At 47.0% G+C, this 19,620-nt stretch overlaps 1 protein-coding gene across 1 annotated transcript; it reads right to left on the reverse strand.

The window, feature by feature from the left end:
• Positions 1-1,819: 1,819 nt before the first annotated feature.
• MLYCD (malonyl-CoA decarboxylase) lies at positions 1,820-14,983 on the reverse strand. Its single transcript, XM_087826869.1, has 5 exons — positions 14,444-14,983; positions 7,875-7,987; positions 6,724-6,880; positions 5,046-5,195; positions 1,820-2,984 (listed from the first exon to the last, which is right to left on the reverse strand). Exons 1-5 carry the CDS (start codon positions 14,981-14,983, stop codon positions 2,451-2,453), a joined length of 1,494 nt encoding a protein of 497 aa, XP_087682995.1. The 3' UTR covers positions 1,820-2,450.
• Positions 14,984-19,620: the final 4,637 nt, after the last annotated feature.

A 19,620-nucleotide genomic window follows, 5' to 3' on the forward strand; every position in this document is an offset into this window, starting at 1 on the left:
CATTATGCCATTTTGCCATGCACTGCCTTTCAGAACAAAAAGGGACCCATGAACAAGCCACAGCAGGTCAGCCCCAAGTCCATTAGCACCCCTTGAATCAGAATTATCCCATTTTCCGGCAGAGCCTTAAGGGAAACTCCCTTGAATGGATAAAGATCTGGGGTCTGTCTGAATTATAGAATATGTCTGAATATGGGTTCAGCTTTGAATCCAGGGAGCTACGAAAACTACTAATGACAGCTTATTGAGCACCTACTGAGAGCCCGTCACACTGTGGGGCATTTTCCGGAAGACGATACTGTGGTCGCAGTGATTGCCAGGATCTGCTAAGAGCAAGTGGGATGGAAACCAGGCCTGGAGGCAGCGCGTACACCATAGCTACTGGGTCACCCCTGGGACGTCATCTGGGCCATAGGCAGGGGTCTCCTGGAGGGTATAAATTCCCAACACTGGGTGTAAGATCCAGTGAGGAACCTTTCTTTGTTGCCTTCAAACCAGCCGCTGTCTGATTTTGACTCCTGCTCTGCTGTGATCATTGTGCAAAGGACGACGTATGTACAGCTGGACAGTCTAATCCCTCAGAGGAAGTGGGAACCAGGCCAGTTAGACCTTCTGCTTTCAGAGGCTGTGAGAAGTAAGCAATGAGGGGTTTCCTGCAACATTCACGAGGCAGGGGAATTTCAGCTCAGTGCGGTGTAATAGAGGCATCGTAAGCTCTTTCCCTTCAGCGATTTGGACTGAGGTACAGGGAAGGGAGACCCATCCATCCTTACCCATCCATATCCATTAATCTCAGTCCGTTCAGGCTGCTATAAAATACCACAGACTGGGGTGGCTTATAAGTAGCAGAAACTTATTGCTTACAGTTCTGGAGGCTGGAAATTAGAGATCAAAGTGCCAGCATGGTTGGGTGAGGACCCTCTCCTGGATTGCAGACTTCTTGTATCCTCACATGGTGGAGGGGTGAGGGAGCTCTGTGGGGTCTCTTTAATAAGGGCACTACCCCCATTCATGAGGATTCCACCCTTATGACCTAAACATCTCCCAAAGGTCCTACCCACTAACACTACCACCTCTGGGGGTTAGAATTTCAACATGTAAATTGGGGGGGGGAGGAGAGACACACACACACAAACATTCAGACCACAGCACTATCCATATCCACTCACCTTCTCTATGGCATGCCTGACACAGAGAAGCAGCTGATCTTGGAGCCTGGGGAGGTGACTGACACAGGTGCAAGCTCTGCACAGTAGTGGTTATAGATACCCAAAGGGCCTGGGACATTGGCAGGCCCCATCACCACCATGAGGAATTCTGTCTTTAAAAGGGGGCCCAACAGGATAAAAGGACTGCTGGCCAGGGTCCTGCAAGTAACTCTTGAACACACAGGCTTTCAGAATTAGCTCAAAGCAATGCACAGAAACATGAGACAGCTTTGACCAGGATTCAGAAAAGCACAAGTTCTAGCAGTGACTACTGCCATGCTGACTGTCATCAGGCAACAAGTCACAGAAGATGACAGAGAAGGATCAGGGGACGAGTGTGGAAAATGAAAAGGAAGGCAAGGCGACCTGTCTGAGAACTGTGCAAACACTGCGGACACAGACACACAGAGACACACACCTGCCCGCCTTCTTCCCATAACCATAGTATTACTTCTCCCTTCATCTCTGATGGAGGCCACACACTCCAGGCCTTCTTCATGGAGCGCCCACGGATGCCAACAGGCTGGCTGAGGACCAGAGGCGCAGCTGACACTTCAGAGCTGATTCCAGCTTGTGAGGTCTCAGATCTCAAAGACAACCACCACGCGACCTTAAATAACCATGTGTTTAATGCCTCACAGAACAAACTTGTTCTTTACTATTAAGTTCATTATGAACTTGAATCACTATACATTTAAAAGTCCATAACTGAATTTAAGCCCTAAGCAACAACAAAGTCATGAACCTTCCCATACATTTGTGATCTCCAAAATATAATTAGTAAAATGTAGCATAGCCCTCTATCCCTTTGCAATGAGTGGAGAGCAATGGCTGAAGTCACCATGGCCAAATTATGTTCAAGCTTAAAGAAAAATCTGTTCTCGCCTGGACTGCCTGCCTGAGTCCTGGTGAGGCTGACTAATCTACCTGGGATGACAGCCAGCAAGGGCTCTAAAGCTTCCTGAGGACACAGGTGCCATAGCACCAACCCTAGGCAGGGAGCCAAGCCAAAGGCAACAAGAGAATCTTTTGGAGAGCACTGCATCCCCCCCAGTCTGTGTCCACCTGTACCTGCCACTGTCACACAGTCAGGGCCTGCACCTTTCCTTGCACCACAGAAGTTAGGGCCCAGCCTGCCAGTATAACCCTGCTGAGGGCAAGAGAACACTGTGACTTTGTGACTTTGCTTTACTAAGAGAGTTCCCTTTAGATACATCACTCTCCAACCCATTCAGGAAAGGTTTACAGTTTGCTGTTCTTCTGGAACTGGGCCACCAGGTTGAGGACCTGCTCAGAAGCTTTGATGTTCTTTGAGCTGAGGTAGGTGGTGCTGTTGGTGGCCGTTTCCTCTAGGTAGTACCGGTAGTTGACCATCAGGCTGCACGAGCCAGTGACGCCCTTGAGGCTGAGGTCGGCCATCCAGTTGATGCGCCACATCACAGCCCCGTTCTGCAGGTGGAAGTTTGCCACAGGGTTTAGGGCGTAGCCTCGGTGCTTCTCTCCATACAGGTACCAGGCACAGAGCCTCATCAGGGGGGCCTGGAGCGCCTTGACCAGCTTTTCAGACTTCACCCATTCGTTGCTGCTGAGAAAGACCTTGAGGGTCTCATTAATGGGGCCCCCTGTGATCTCAGAGATTTCTTTACACTCAGAATCTGTAAATAATTCATTCCTCCCATGATCCTTTGCTTGTGAGTTCAGAAGCCCCAGGAGCCATTTGGTGAAGCCAGGTATAGGAGACAGACTTGAAAATGTCCCAAGGTGAGGAAACTCTTTCTGTAAGGCATGGTGGGGTGGGGGAAGGAAGGTGGAGAAAACACACACACACAGAGAATTCAGCAGGTGTCACTGATTCAGAAACACCTGTCCATTTATCATTTACGTATCATTAACCTGTGTATGCTGTGTAGCTTACAAAGTGATATTTGATATGCATTAATTTTCTTCTTTCAAGGAACATTTATTAAGAATCTGATGTGTGCCAGGTCCTGGAGGCATCCTGAGCCCCAAGGCAAGCCTGTCTCCATCTGTACCACTGATCATGGTGGCAAGTTGGGGGACTTGCTGGAAATCAAGGCTGGGCTGCTGCGAAGTAGGACTTGGTATGCAGTCTTCTGACTATAGATCTTGTCTTTCTGGCACACCATTCTCCTCCCATGGACATCTCTGTAGCCACACAATCTGGTTTGGTGCTTGGCACACAAGTACCCAATGACTGTTTGTTGAGTAAGTAACTGATTGCCCAGCTACACCACAGTGGGTGCAGAGGATGGGATAGAAGGGGAGATAATGGGTCTTTCTCCACATCGGCTGATAAAGATCAATCATTATTATTCAAATCACACAGATCTTAATGCTCAATTTTAAAAATCCAGTACTTTTGGTTTATAAATGTAATATATGTGCTCACTATAGAAAAAATTTTAAAAGATTTATGACAGAAGCAAAGAAAACCTTAACACTCCGCCTCTCTGAGATAACCACTCTCAACAGTTTGATAGTGTAACTCCTTCTGGCCTTTCTCTGGTCAATCTTTACACAGGTGAGACTTTTATTTATATCATGCCTTGTGAACTTAGAGCATGGCCATTTCCTCATTCTCATTAAAATGCACACAATTTTAACAACAGGATAATGTCAAAAGACGAACCTACACCATTGCTTTCCTGACGATGTTCCTGCACCGTGTTGTCTTAGTGTTTGCCACTGTGCAGGAGGACTACGCTTCCTCGAGATGGCCTCTGATGACTTTCCGGCACGGAGCCAAGTGGTGGGTGAGCAGCCAACTGTCAGGATGACTCCTGGGCCAAAGGGCTAACTCTGACTGACTGACAAACAGAGCCTGTGGGTGAGTGCCCCGAACCCCGGGTTCTGCTCCCCTGTCTTACCCTCAGCAGAGCCACCCTCTCCCTGCCCCAGTCATTTACACCTTCAGCAGAGAAGGAGGAAACAGGAAGAGACTGATATTAATTAGATATGGCTTCCTGCCACCTCTGGGGAAGGTGGCAGAGAGTGATTCTAATGAAGCTGATACGCCCCTGAGTCCCAAGTCCTCAGGTTTAAAATTGATTGTGAATTTAATACAAAGCACATAAATATTTTAATTCCACTCCGTCACTCTCTAAGGAAAAGCTTTAGCTACAGCTGTGTTGAAACTACCCAAAGCAGAGAACACCACTCTCAGAGGCAATTATTAACAATCTAATTATTTTACTAATAATTAGATTCTACTCATTATAGTTTACCCTAGCCTCTTATGAGATAGTTTTAAAAAGCCTGGACCTGGAGTGAACCTGTACACCGATGCTATAGGATGGTTAAAGAGAAGGAAGTTACAAATGTATTTTATAAATCCAGTCTTTCTTAAGCTTCCTGGTCTAACCTTGACACTCCCTCAAACAATGAGAAAGCCCAGGCTGATGAAACGTCAGGGGCCAGAAGCCTGGAGAGTACGGGTGAGGGGGTGGGGGGACGGTCAGGTGTGGCTAGAATGACATAAAATGTATCATCCAAACTGGGACAGGTGAGAATGGAAGGTGGCCCTCCTCAAGATTATGCAGCGACAACATATGCAAATCAGAACACTGATGTCCGCAGAACACATGTGCATTTGTGGCCAGTGGGAGAGGCTAGTTTCCTGACCCTTCTGCTCCTCCCTTGAGTGGTCTCAGGGCTCCTGGGAAGTGCCTGGAGCCCTTTTCTAACCCCTCCTCCCTCCTCCCAGCTCGATCTTCATCACCTGCCCATCACCAGTCCCGAGACCTGGCTACCAACTGCACCGCAGCAGGGTAAGAGGGGGTCTCCAAGCCACACCACCCCGGCGGGTGCCGCGCTCACCTGAAGCTCCTTCACCACGCGCTTTATGAGGAAGGTCCCCAGCTCCACGCCCTGCAGGCCTTGCTGGGTCAGGCTGATGGAATAAAACATGGCTGCGGCGATCCTGTTCTTCTCCTCCGTTTCCGAGGGAGGACCCTCCTTCACTATGGACTGCAAAACACAAAGGACGGTGGTGAATGGGCCTGGATGCTCTCACACCCTGCATCTCACCCATAAGAAAATCCTCACAGGGTGCGAGAGGAAAGAGACCTGCATCCCCTCCATTCAAGGACCAGGCTATGAAGACTGAACACTGGTTGGCCTGGTCTGAAATCTCCCTGAAGGTGGCAACTCACAACTTCCCTGAGGTGCGCGCTCAGTGTTGTGTCATCTCTCTTTGGAAATCTCATGCAAACTTTGTTGAAGAGCAATTTATATCCTTTTTGTCTTTTTCAGGCCTTTGTGCAAACTGAAACGTGACTGATCTACGCCCCTTCAACTCCCAGAGAGAACTCTCGACCCTCTGTGTAGGCCACATGGCTCCTCTCTCTGTAAAGGCCTGCTTGCTCCCCACTTTATTTACTTCAACTCCTTTTCTCTGCTCTGAACTACAATGTTTTTGATTTCTCAAGAGACCAGCGAGTCCTACATAATTTTTCTTTTAGGAAACTTACCTTTTCCTGGCTTTTCTATGTACCTTTTTGATTTTGTGCCCCATTCTTGTTTTTCCTCAGTGAAAACACAGCCACGAAGCAATCTGAGCTAAGACTTGCCAAGTCTGCTTTTATTAGCTCTAAGTTTTGACTGCGGGGTTTTCAAAACCTTAATATTCTGTGGGTCACTTGACAACAGTGGAATAGTGGAATAGTGGGTGGTTACCTTTCAGTTGGCTTTGATAAAGGCCCACCAGCTTGCTTCTGAACACATTTAGGCTACTCTTTAAGCTGCCTGGTCTAACCTTGACACTCCCTCCAACAATGAGAAAGCCCAAGTTGATGAAATGCCAGCTACATTTGATTCCTGAGGTTGGGGTGGCTCGCCCAGAACCCACGATGAGGTCTGAGAGTCCATAAACTTTCTGAAATGGTGGACGGAATGTGCGTTCTGCACATATGCCCCTGGGGAAAACATCCTTGGCTTTCATCTCCTTAAGATGCTCAAAGGGTCTTTTCTGTGACTCCTGAAAGGGTCAGAACTGCTGTCATAAGGAAAGTGGGGTAGATGGTAAAGCAGAGGCAGTGACACCTCCTGGGCTGTGCCAGGCCTCCCTCCTACACCTCCACTCACACAGGGCAGAGCTCTGGGCCTGTATCAGGGACACAGCACTGAGTCTCTTTTTCAATCACATGTTGTTTAAAACTACCCAGAGGCACTTAACAAATGCTGAAAAGCTGAACCATGCATGCTTCCTTCTCTTCTGCCCTCGCAGCTCTTTCTACCTCACAAAGATGTTCTGTCATAGACGTCCCCCTTTCTCAGCTCAAAGTCAGTAGACCCCGATGAATACTCTCCTCATTTCAAAGCCATGTACATACTACACATCTACATTCTGTAGCTACAAAATTAGAGGCTTTATGTAGCCAATTAAAAAATCCACAAAAGCCTAAGCTTTTGAAAAAAAGGCATAAAACCAAGTTTAAAAACCTTAAGAGGCTCTGCAGGACACCTGCCTTGTCCTGAACTGCCCATCCGCAGGTACCTGAATGTTGCTGGAGATGTCACTTGTCAGTGCCACATGCAAAACCACCAGGGGCTCCCCGGGGGTGGAACAGTGAGAAAAGAAGTAACATCTTCTATATGGTCCGACACGTTGTTTCATGTCCATCCAATTCTTTACAGGGTGCACAGCCTCAGACCTGACAGAAGATTGTAACGAGGTAAGTAAGACAAATGTTCAATTTACAAGTTAAATAACCTTTGCTGATTCTGATTTATATTATTCACTAAAGTCAAATAAATCCCTTAAATACAGCTTAAATTGCCTCTTCAGGAAAATTTAAAGAAAATCATTTTAATGTGAAACAGCAGTGACTAAAAGGAACTACAATTAACGACCATTTTACACACAAAATTATGCTCTAATTTTTAATACCCGGTCCTAAAACTAGTTTGCGAGGCCCTTGGGAAGTAGTTGTGCAGCAGATTGTAACACAGAAACTAACCAGATGCTTAGTCATTGAACATTCTATGTCTTTTATTTCCTTTGAATCTCTGCAGTTTGAAGTCAATGTTACAAACACCATTCCTTGGTTCCATCTGGCTGGCAACCTCAGGCGACCACTGTTTTGTTTTCAGCACGTGCAATGGCAGCAGCCCCTCCAGTCAGTTACACTTCAGACAGTACATTTCCCCAACCTCGGATTACGTAAGACAGCAAGGAGTGTGAAGATCCTGAGGCGGGAAGAGCTCTCCCCTTTTGTGAGAACTGTGATGTGCTAGCCTGAATTTGACTGTGTCTTGGGCATGCTGGAATTAGGCGTGATAGTTAATTTAGAGATTTTATCCAAGGGAGAAATTTTAATGATGAGATAGATGCTGTTTGGATTACTAATGCAAACACTTGGTCCAGTGGATTCATACAGCTCTGATAATGAGGTCTTGGGAAAAAGTGGGGCCATGTGCTTTAAATATGGGAATATAAATGAGACCTCGCATGAAGGTTTGCTGGGAGGATAACCAGTTTCTATGTGTGCACTTCCCTCCTCCGTGATCTCGACATCACCTGCTGGGACGGCCACGACATTTGTGAATGTTGTGTTTGGGTCTTATCAGGCTTGGGACAAAACATGCATGTGAATGGAGACTGGCTTTCAGCTAAGATATAAGAAATATGAAAACCTGAATACTTACTCACTGATTTTCTGAAGTACTTCACATGGTGAATGCCAGGTCACCCGCTCTAGGTTTAGGAACCCTGAAGAAAACCACTCTGTGAGCATGCTTTTCAGCACTCCATTCATCTCCTGGAAAGAAGAGAAAGTGTCAGCTCTTCTGCATCGTCACCAGCCCAGTGAGTTAAAACACGAAAATATAAGATCAAAGGAGACTGTGCAAGATGCTTCTCTAGACAGCCTTTCCTGAGACAATGCGACTGAACTCTTACCTCAACCAAGTTACACAGAATTCAGAGCTTCCTTTAGACTCTACTACTTCAATCTGTAAGATATCTGAATGAGAGTGTTCAACTTGAATTAAGTTTCCCAAATCAAATAATATGTCCCAATTCATTCACTGAAATGAACACAACTAAAAACATAGTTACTAGAACAATGAATGGTTCCATAAAGGAAGTGCTAACTCAGGCAGCACAGAGCTCAAATCCCCCATGCCCCCAGGAACGGTTTTTGATAGTTCAGCCAAAACATCATTCCTCGTTTCCTAGGAGAAGCAGGTACTGAGCCCAGGTACCATAGTTCATCAACTCTAAGGTGAGCATTTTCATATTTTAACATCTTTGAGGTCAGGATGCATCTTTCAAATGACAGTGGGTCACAATTTAACAGGTAGCATTTTTTTTTCCTCCCTTAATAGCACATAAAATAATATTATATCTGGCAATCCATGCATTCAGATGTGATGAAATTAGTCTAATTTCACTTCACTTACTTATATCTATTTCTGAAGAGTCTGAGTCAACTTTACCATCAAAAATAATTTGGACTGAAACCTTCCAAGCAAGAACAGAACAAGCGGTGCGTAAGAAAGGGACAGGAGCAGACCCTTCTCAGTTTAGCCTGCTGTGACCACACTGAACATGTAGCAGCAGTAAGCTTTCTCATAGCCAGAGTGGCGAGGAAAGGGGCTAAATCTAGGACTGACTGAGAGAGACAGAGTCAGACTCAGACTGAACTTAAAGAGCTTTTGAATACCTAGGGCTGTCCACAGATGTCATCCTAGGAGTGTGTGAATCTCCCCATGACAGTGACCAAGCACAGGGTCGACAACTACTTGGTGAAGCTGTTTTGAAAAGGATTTAAGTGCCCTGGCCCAGAGGCTCAGTTGGTTGGAGTATCATCCCATACACTAAAAGGTTGTGAGTTCGATTCCCAGTCAGGGCACATACCTAGGTTGAAGGTTCAGTCCCTGTTTGGGGCATGCACAGGAGGCAACAGATCAACGTTTCTCTCTCACATAGATGTCTCTCTCTCTTCCACTCTCTACAAAAATAAATAAAAACATATCCTCGGTTGAGGATTTTTAAAAAAAGGATTTAAGCATCTGATAGGCAGCTGGACTGGATTACCTTTGCAATTCCTTTTAACTCTCGATTGATTCCATAATCTAGCCTCCTTTGCTTGGCTCTAAGCTCTGTAAGGGCATAGGTCATTTCTAATTAATTCCTCTAGTTCTCAAAGCATCTAGTGGGGCCTTCCATGTGGAAGATGGCTAATAGATTGATATCAAATGAAAAGAGAAGAAATGCTGGGGTGGGGATTAGGAAGTAGCAGGAAAGGAGGCTATGAGGTGTCATTTGCTATTTGACTACAATGGTTCTTAATCTTCCTGGGGTCTTCACATTCTCTTGAGTATGTGCTAAAAACCAGGGACCTTCTCCCCAGAAAAATGCAAACACATTAATTAAAATTTTCATACAATTTCCTGGGGTTCACAGACCCTTTGAAATATATCTACGGACTCATCCCCAGGGGTTCTTGGACCCCAGGTTGGGACCTCTGTACAAAATGGTTAGAAATGGATTAGTCCAGGTACATGTAAGATGTACTGGCATCCCTATTACATTCATAATAGAAAAAGCTGGAACTATCTAGTTTCAGTATTAATTCAGTATTAATTATTAAAGAAAAGATTTGGCTGATGAAAGCTCCCCGTCTAAAAGTCTCTTTATTCTATTTTGGGCTATTGACAGCTATAAAATGTGACACTGGTCACAAGAACTGGGAATCTGGGTTAAAGGTCACAAGTCTCCACTGCTCAGCTCTGACACGACAAGAAGCTGTTCAGGCTGGAATGAGCCACCCCATGCAGCAAGGATACTGGCTCACAGGGAGCAGGAGGGAAAGAACTCACTTATGCTTTCTGCTCATTAATCCTGCAATCATTTAGCAACAATCCAAGGCTCAGAAACACAACTGCTGGGAATACTGTGGCGATGCCAAAGTCAGTGCTAGGTCTCAGTTTCTCTGTACTGCCAATTCTAGTTATCGGATGACACCGTTCAGAAGGCCAGCCAACTCTATTTCAGCAGAGAAAAAGCTGTCTTCACACTCTCCTCTGAAACTGTTGGCTCTCAAGACCTCCTCATTCTTTGGTATGTGAAGAAGAGTTACTTTTCATTGCTTGGAAGCCCTGGGGAAGGGAGCTGAAAGCTATAGGAAAGTGTCATCATGCTGAAGTTAACGACATTTTAGGTACAATTCCAACTCATGCAAGTTGCTGCCTCCCCCAGGCGGCTGGGGCCCACTTTCCTATCTACAAATAAGTTCTTTTTCAGTCTAGCTAAGCACAGAATTTAGTAGAATCAACAAGAACCACTAGACTATCTTAAAAGCAAGACAAGCCGCCAAACAAGGTTGTATGACAGAGTCTACCTGGGTTGGGCGCTGCAACAGTGAGGATGCTGACCGTGTCTGACACAAGTTCAGTCCCTTCTTTTACGTTCCACCCATGCTTCTGTTCAGGCTTGCACACCTCTCATTTCGCCATAATTTCTATGTTTAAATCACCCATCAAGAAACCCTTTCATTTTCTAAATGCCAGTTTCCCCCTAGTGCCCACAGATCGCTGAACTGCACTCAGACCTGCTATAATGGGCTTCAGTTCAGTTTCATTGGGGATTTTATCTAAGAAACCTAACTCTTCAACCCAAATGGGCCTTTGCGAATGTCTCTGGGGAAAAAACAAAAAGCCTATAAACCAACACACACAGAACCACATACTCCCCTCCCCATGTTCCACACACACCCTCACACCCCATAAGCAGAGCTGGGTGCACACCTACAAATTCACAGGGCATTGTGTTCAGGAGGCATCCGTTTAGCTATGTCAAAAAAAACAACACATATTTGACCTTTGCCAGGCTGTAAACACTTCCTTCAACGTAGCCCTTGTATCCTCCCAGCAGAGATGTGAACCTGACTCTGAACTTCTTATCAAAAAGGATTAAGATCCCCATAGAAGAAAAAAGAAACCTGTCTGACTTACACTCTCCAAGGAAAGACACAGACCCACCTGGCCTCATGCCTGGCAATACTTGAAATGGAAGTGTCAGTCTTCTGGATTTTTCCCACATTTCCAAAAATCACAACCCTTGGTCAGAGCCAAGGTCTTGACAAACCTACCCCCACTTGTAAAACAGATTTTTAGCAAAGCTCCATATCCCTCAGGGCATTTCTTAGAAGAGAAGCTGGTTGACCTTGAGCATACCATCAGCTGAATTTCTCACCTCAGTGCAGAACCAACGGGCCCAGGGAGTTAAGTGACTTGCTAAAGTCACCTGAAATCATGCCTCTAACCAGTGGATGGCAAAGACAGGAATGGGAACCTGCCTTGTCTCCCCACCCAGTGCTGCTTCCACTATGCTCACTGTCTGGTCAAAGGCACTGAGAATCAGCATCCTGTTTGGCCTCACATTGCTGGTTATTTTAAAGCATCTTTGCACCTTACGGGCTCCAGTAAACAAGAACCCATGCCAGGTATGCAATGGAGTGAATCCACTCCAGGGTAAATGCTCAGGACCGAGCCCACAGCACCTCATGTAAACCAGTGCATGTTCACTTGACTTTACCTAGCAAGTCCTAAGGTCAGCAGGGGCCAGGCAAGTAGCATGCCTGTGTGACAGGGTGTCTGTTGTGTGCACACAGTAAGTGGTGCTGACATCTGGGACAACTGCAGAGGAGCTCCCCATTCCCCCAGGGTCACGGCATCACAGGCCCCTGAGGGTCTGGGACTCCTGCCCTAAAGCTTCACATGCCAAACTTCTGGTGGTTTCTAATACTGAATTCCTGAAAGTAAAAAGTTCTAGCTGCATCACCTCTTTAACTTGGATACAAAATCCAGAATGATCTAGAAGGGAATCACGATGGACATTGACTCTGGTGATAGATTACAATATCAGATCCCAGTGACAATTTTTATGGATTAAAAAAAACTACTCTCTGAATGATTTCAATGATAGGGATTTTTAGAAATTTTATGTAACTATGAAGAGCAAAGGAGAAGGGAATCACCAGTTTTGGCTACTAACAGACATACTAGATAAAAGAATAGGATTTTTAGGTAAACGGAGGCACGATAGAAACTAGAAAAGGCTTCTGAACCTGATGTGTCCAGACCATGTGCAGAAGCAAAGGTCAAGCTATCATTATTTACCCTTTGTTCAAAATATATCTTTATTGCATGTGGCTTTTTGCCTGGTATATGTTTTCTTCCCTCCCATGTGTGGACAACTTGGTTAAAAAAACAAAGGAACCCTGAACATCTGAGGACCTGGTGTTGCTGGTAGCTCTGGACTTCCCTGGGGCAAGCTCTTCTCTTCCAAGTCAAGTCTCAATGTCACAGCTTTCAGCTGCCACAATGTTCCTTCTCCACTGCATGATAACTGTTTTCTTGTGTGGGCAAGAGCAAGGGGATGCATTCAGTAGTGTCAGAGAATCAGAGATTTAGAACTGTCAGAGGCATTAGAAACCACCCAGGGCCAATGCATGCTGAAATCTACCAAGGGCAGTCTGAATGTCTGATGTCTCTCTCAGCTGTGCAGAAACCTCCCAAGCCCTCTGGGCTTCCTTCTAGGCTCAAAACTGTGAGTGGAGCGCTTTGACATCAAGACAAATGGGAATGATTAGTGTGCTGACTTTGTCTTAGAGCAGGGTACCCAGGAGTCTATCTTAATGCTTCCAGAAATTTAAGACAAGCTTCCCAGTTTTCAAGGAGCTGATCATTTAGTTGGGGGTAGGGAAAAGAATACATTTCAAACACTAAATTCTGTGGCTTATGTATAAAATCCAAGCAAGGGGTGCAGATAACAATGCATGCTATCAAGCTCAAAAGTGGATAAGACCACTTTGAGCTGGAGTGGCTGGAAAAGTTGAGTGAATGACCTAAGGATGGAGGCAGCTCCTATGCTACCAGGACTCCCAAGCAGGAATAACACAGGGAACATGGGTTTAGGAACTTTTCATCCAAGAGTCAGCTTGGCTGAAGAGGTGAGTGAGTCTATGGAGGAGAGTAATGGCGAGTAAAGAGGAAACGTTGTCCAGGATGGTTTGGTGTGCACCATAAATACCAAATGAAAGACACTAAATGTGATCCTTCTGGCATGTGTGGCTTGATGACTTTTCAACAAGGGAGTAAAGGCTGACTGTGGTTTTAGAGAAAGATGGGGAATGGGATTGCTGGTAAGACAGGAGCTTGCACAGTCTCAGAGTAAATACACAGTCACAACTAGAGAAACTAAATAAACTGGGTTTTATCTGCCCTCCACTTTAGAGAAAAAGGCAAATTCTAAGACAAATCCATTTTAGCTCCAGTTAAATGGTCAACTCCGAGGGTCACTGGGTAGTGATGAAGTACACAACTGTAGAGACATGGAGCCTGGCTTGAGTTGTGGCTCTCTCGCTAGCTCTGTGCTCCGGGCACTGCACTGGACCTCAACAAGCTTTCATCACCTCACCTATAGCAGTTCCCCATGGCTTGCAGAGGACCAAATGAGCAAGTGTATGAAAAGCACTCTTCTCATTCTAGAACAGAAGCTCCCGGACAAGTGACCTGGGAGCCTAGAGCCTGCCTCACACAAGATAAACACTGGACTGACAGCCGCATGTTGAAGGATGGATGGAAGGGTGGATAATTTCATTCCGAGACAGGTGACCTTCTACCTAAGTCACTCGACTCCTATGCAGTAAGAATCAAGTTCCAGAAGTCATCAGACTCTTAAGACAGTGGAGGCTTCAAGTTCTAGTCATCTCTGTGCATTTCACAGGACTTCTTAGGAAAATGGCTTACACGTAATGGGTGCACAATTAACTTTTGCTGACACAATCCAGGTTTTCAGAAAGGCTCCCTGGTGCTCATTTTGGTACTCGTTCAAGTATACCACATAGATGAAACCTCTCGGCTAAAATAATAAGTCTTTATGAAGCATACTAACCATGAATGAGGCATGACAGTCTCTTAAAAGGAGGCGATGGCCTTATCTAATAAACACTACACAGTAAGGACTGGAGCAAGACATGACTAGAGGGAGCTAAGGATTCAGAAAGCGTGGGAAGGAAGTGGAGGGAGGTTGGAGTCTGTAACTCAAAGTGAAGTGTGCCCAGCTTCAGGCAGGGAAAGCGGAATGTTTGGGGCAGTGAGGACTATATAGGGGCTGCCAAGGGCCCGCAGGCCTGGGAGCAAGGCGGGGGCGCAACCCGGGCTGTCCCCGCTGCCAGGGGCTCGGGGCGGCCCGGGCGGGGCCTTACCCGGACGTGCGGCCCCTCCACCAGCTTGAGGGCCTGCGCCTCGAGCAGGTCGGCCCGCAGCTGCACCAGGAAGCGCACGCCGCCGTCCAGCTTGCTGATGTGGTGGAAGAGGCCGCGGTAGCGCGGCACCAGGGCGTAGCGCAGCCGGTCCTCCGCCTGCAGCAGCACGGCCGCCTCCCGCGACTGCTGGCGCAGCTGGAGCACACCGGCGCTCTGCTCGGCCACCTGGCTGTGGTCCACGCCGAAGCCCTGCGCCAGGCGGCCCAGCAACTCGGCGCGCTCGGCCGCCTCGGCCAGGCCGCCGTAGAAGCTCACGAAGTCCGCGCACTGGCCCTCGGCTGGCGCCGGCGTCTTCTCCCGCAGCTCGTAGGCCGGCGTGGCGGGCACGGCGCGGCGCAGCAGCTCGTCCATGGCCCGCTCCAGGGCGCCCACCGCCGCCGGCCCGCTCGACAGCCGGGATCCGGGCGGCCGCTGCGGCCGCGGGGGTAGCCGCAGCGGGAGAAGTCGCCGCGCCGCCAGACCTGGCCCGAAGCCTCGCATGGCGCCTGGCGGCAGCTGCCCAGGTGACGCCGCCGCCACTGATGCCGCGCTTCCGGCTTCCGGCGCGCGCCAGCCCCATTGGCCGAGGCCCGGGGACGGGCGGGACGGTGGCCAATCGGAGGGTGCGGCGGCGGGGCTGGTGGGGCGGGGGCGGGGCGGAGCGCGGCCAGAGGCCAAGTGAGACCAAAGGTCCGGGCCCCGGAGGCGGGGCTGGCAGCGGCTTCCAGCCTCTTTCCACCGACCTGTTGCCTGGTCACCCGAAGTCACCGTCTCAGCCTCGCCTCTCCTCGTCCCCCGCCGCGTGCGCCGTCTATTCTCTAATGCTTAGCTCTCTAACTTCAAGGCGCATCAGTCACCCGCGGAACGTGTTACGCGTGCAGATTCCTACCCGCGAGTCCCAGAGATCCTGCCCCAGCGTGGCCGGGGCGGCGTCGGGAATCTGCGTGTTCGCGGCGGTCGCCTCTGACGAGGCAGCCTAGGCGCCCTCAGTTCGTCGTCAGGGTCTGATTATAAAAGTGACTCCCGGAGCGGCAGCCCTCCCCTCTCCTGGGCTTGGGACCCAGCGTCGGGCCGCCTGCCGGAGCGCTGCTCATGGATGTGGCAAATGGGGCCCGAGCACCGCTTCCCTGCCGGGTTCTTCCCCCTTAGTGTTGGTTCTTTCGTTCATTCATTCGTTCAACAGAATGTTTATCAACCGCTGGGTATGTGCTAGGTCCTACTTCAGGCACGGCGATAAAATAATTAACCAGACAGACCTAATAGTGCCCCGTGGGGTTTACGGTCTAATGGAGGAGACAGACAATAACATAACTAAACATCGTGGTAAGTTCTATGAGGGAAATAACGGGCGGAATCGTATCAGGGCAGGGCCGGGGTGGACTTCCCACTGTGAACAGGGTCATCAGGGAAGGCCTCTCTGAGAAGGCCTGGCAATACCCATTTTTTAAAAGGGAAGTAAGTGTTGGTGAGGGTGCTGAGGAGATGGAATTCTCATACACTGCTGGGGGGATGTAAATGGTGCGGTCACTCTGGAGATCATTCCCGCAGTACCCTGAAAAGTTAAGCAGTTACCATATGGCCCAGTCATTCCACTCCTAGGTACTCAAGAGAACTGTAAACATATGTTCAACGGAAATCTTGTAAATGAGTTTTCACAGCAGCATTATTCATAATAGCCAAGAAGCAGAAACCACCCAAATGGCAATGAACTGATGAATGGGGCAACCCAAAAGCTGCATATCTATACCATGGAATATTATTCAGCCATAAAAAGGAATGAAATACTGATACATGTTACAACGTGGATGAATCTTGAAAACATGCCAAGTGAAAGAAGCTGGGTAACAAAGACCACATATTGTATTATTCCATATATATGAACTATCTAGAATAGGCAAATCTATAGACAGAAAATAGATTAATGGTTGCCTAGCACTTGGGAAGGGGAGATTTGGAAGTGACTGATAATAGCTATGGAGTTTTTTTGGTGATGAAAATGTGCTGGAATTAGATAGTGGTGAAGATTGCACCATATTGTGAATGTACTAAAAAACACTGAACTGTACACTTTTAAATGGCTAAAATGGTGAATTTTGTTATGTAAATTTTGTCTTAAAAAAAAAAAAAAGACTGCCCCAGAGGGATTAGTATCTCTCTAGCCAATCAGTAGAGAGAATCTGATAGGTCCAGCTTGCATCAGGTACCCAGGCTGGGATACAGGGTCATATGGACCAAGCAGGGCTGAGAGGGAGTCATCCTTTTGGGTGCAGGCACCATGTTCTGGGCAGTTGTCCCAAGAAATGTCTACTTTAAGTATTAAAAAAAATAGTGTTACAGAAAATCTTGGGGAAAACTTATCCAAAATTCAAGTATCTTAATTATGACAATTTTTATTTCTGCAAATCCTTCCAGTATTTGCCCACAGACCAACATATTTTTCCAAGTTGTAATCACTGTATTTGTGCTGTTTATTTCCTGTTGTTTTCACTTCCCATCATATCACAAATATTTCTCATGTTTCTGAATCACCTTTATAATTATCCTTTTTAATGGCTGCATAACATTCGACTGAGTTAATGTACCATAATCTCTTAATCACTTTGCCATGTCTGGATATTTACATGGTTTCTAATTTTTTTGGTTTAATATATATTTATAATCATACTGCAGGAAATACTTTCATACATACTGATTTTTTTTCTTTGCTGGAGTTGCCCACATTGCTTAAAAAGACCAAATGGGATAAATTTTCCCATGAAATGTCAAACTAACAAGAAACCTAGAAAAAAAAGAGACTCATGAACTCACTGAACTAGCTGAAAATGCAGTCACAATTCCTGGGGACTCCCTCCTACCCCCAGGGAAGTTTCTGTTCTCACTGGTGTGTTTGTGTGTCTTTCCCCACCAATAGTTCAATGAAGTCATCTCTTGTATGAATATACAATGCTAATGTAGATTTATCTCTTCGTTTGGGTTATATCAGGTTGGTTTTTGTTGTTGTTAACCCTCACCCAAGGATGTTTTTTCCATTGATTTTTAGAGAGAGTGGAAGGGAGGGAGGGAGAAGCGGGGAGAGAGAGAGAAACATCAATGTGAAAGAGGCACATCGATTGGTTGCTTCCCACATATGCCCCAACTGAGGCCCGGGATCAAACCTGCAACCCAGGAATGACGTGCCCTTGACTGAGAATCGAACCCGAGACCTTCAGTGTGCAGGCCGATGCTCTAACCTCTGAGCACATCAGCCAAGGCCAGGTTGGTTGGTTTTTGCTATTACAGTGCTACTCCAAGCATCCTTAGACATGTCTTTTGGTCCTGGGGTACACATGCAAGGGTCTCTCTAGACCAGTTTCTCAACCTTGACACACTAGACATGCGGGGATAGATTATTCTTTGTGATGGGGGCTGCCCTGTGCATTGTGAGATATTTAGCAGCATACCCCATTTGCAACAACCAAAAATGTCTGTAGACATTGCCAAATGTTCGGTGGGCGGCAAAGCAACCTGCCCACTGTTGAGAACCACTGCTCTAGACCAGTGATTCTCAAGCTTTCCTGCACTTTAGAATCACATGGTGGAGTGTTTAAAATATTCCATGTCCAGACTGCACCCGGTCCAATGAAATCAGAACTCCTGGGGCACACTGCTGGCACTGGTTTTCACACTGCCTGCACACCAAAGTCACCTGGGAGCTTTAAAAAATACTGATGCCTGGGGCACAACCCAGAGGTTCTGATTTAATTGGTCTGGAGTGGGGCCCAGGCATTGGGATTTTTAAAAGTGAAACTTTAGGTGATTCTAATGTATATTCAGGTTTAAACACTGGGTCAAATGCTGGGCCGCAGGCTGCACTTTACTAAGTAATGGAAAACTGTTTCCAATCACTTTGTCTTTTATTTATGTCTGCCTTCCTCCCCTCTCCCTGCCTCCAGTGCTGAGCTCTGTGAAGGCAGAGTCTGCCTCATTTATCTTAAGATAACTATTGCCTAACCCAGTAGTTGGTACATAGTAGCTGCTTAATGTATACTTGCTGAATGGTTGGGAATGTGTTATAATTTTGCTGCAATTTAAAAACACGTTGTTGGACCCAGTAGGGAGAGCAGCAGAATTACAGTGACTGGATGTGGAGTCGGCACCCCCTGGAGTCTTTAACACATTCCTCGCTGTCAAGCTGAGAAAGGTGGTCAATGTCAGCAAGTGGGAGGACTTGTAGATGCTTCATTCCGATGCCTCTGAGTACTCCCTGCTGTCGGAAGGGGTGCAGGAATAAGGGGCTGCTGGGTACTGGTGGGAAGGACTCAGGACTGTGATGGGGAGGCCCAAGCAAAGAGAAGTTGAGTGGAGACTGGGATGAAGGAACTCCTAGAGACCAGTCTGTGGTCCCCTCAAGTATGTCCGTGTCTGAATCCCTGGAACCTGTGAATGCTAGGTTACATGGTAAGGAGGGGGTAAGGCTGCAGATGGAATTATGGTTGCCGAGAAGCTGGCCTTGAGACGGGGAGAGCATCCTGAGTTATGCAGGTGGAAGAGGGAGGCAGAAGAGTTAGAAGCAGAGGGAGAGACCTGAAGATGGAGGGAGGAGCCACAGGCCAAGGGATGCAAGTGGTCTCTAGAGGCTGAAAAAGGCAGGGAAACAAAATGTCCTCTGGAGCCTCCAGAAGGAACCAGCCTGTGTGATTATATCCTGTGAGACTCAGGGTGGATTTCTGACCTCCAGACTATAAGGGAATAAATCTATGTTGTTTTAAGCCACTAAGTTTGTGGTCATTTATTATAGCAGCCATAGGAAACTTATATACATACCTTCCAAGGTTTGCTTCCAAAGGAAATGCAATGGGGAAAGTATGTTTTGTATCAAACTCTGGTCTTTATTAATAAGAATAGCAAATACTTGATACTGTACGTGCTAGGTGCCAGACATTATCCTGTGCACTTCACATAAACTCATTCCTTCGACCCTCACAGCAACTCTGAGAAGTACATTCTATTTTTATCTGCATTTTTACTGATAGTAAACTGAGGCACAGAGAGGTAAAGTAACTTGTCCAAGGTTGCCCAGGCAGTCTAATTCCATAGTCCATGTAATACACTGCCATGCTTGTGACTGGTTACTCAAAGGTCAGTTTCTTTCTGGTAAG

This window comes from Miniopterus natalensis, chromosome 18, assembly GCF_054644295.1.
Source record: "Miniopterus natalensis isolate mMinNat1 chromosome 18, mMinNat1.hap1, whole genome shotgun sequence".
NCBI lineage: Eukaryota > Metazoa > Chordata > Mammalia > Chiroptera > Miniopteridae > Miniopterus > Miniopterus natalensis.

Excerpts from the sequence above, each read along its gene's own strand:
- MLYCD (XM_087826869.1), bottom strand. The coding sequence starts at position 14,983 with ATGCGAGGCTTCGGGCCAGGTCTGGCGGCGCGGCGACTTCTCCCGCTG. Across the intron at positions 7,988-14,443 it reads TGGAGGGGCCGCACGTCCGG|GAGATGAATGGAGTGCTGAA; the intron begins GTAAGGCCCCGC and ends TCTTCTTTCCAG. Across the intron at positions 5,196-6,723 it reads ACATCTCCAGCAACATTCAG|TCCATAGTGAAGGAGGGTCC; the intron begins GTACCTGCGGAT and ends TGTGTTTTGCAG.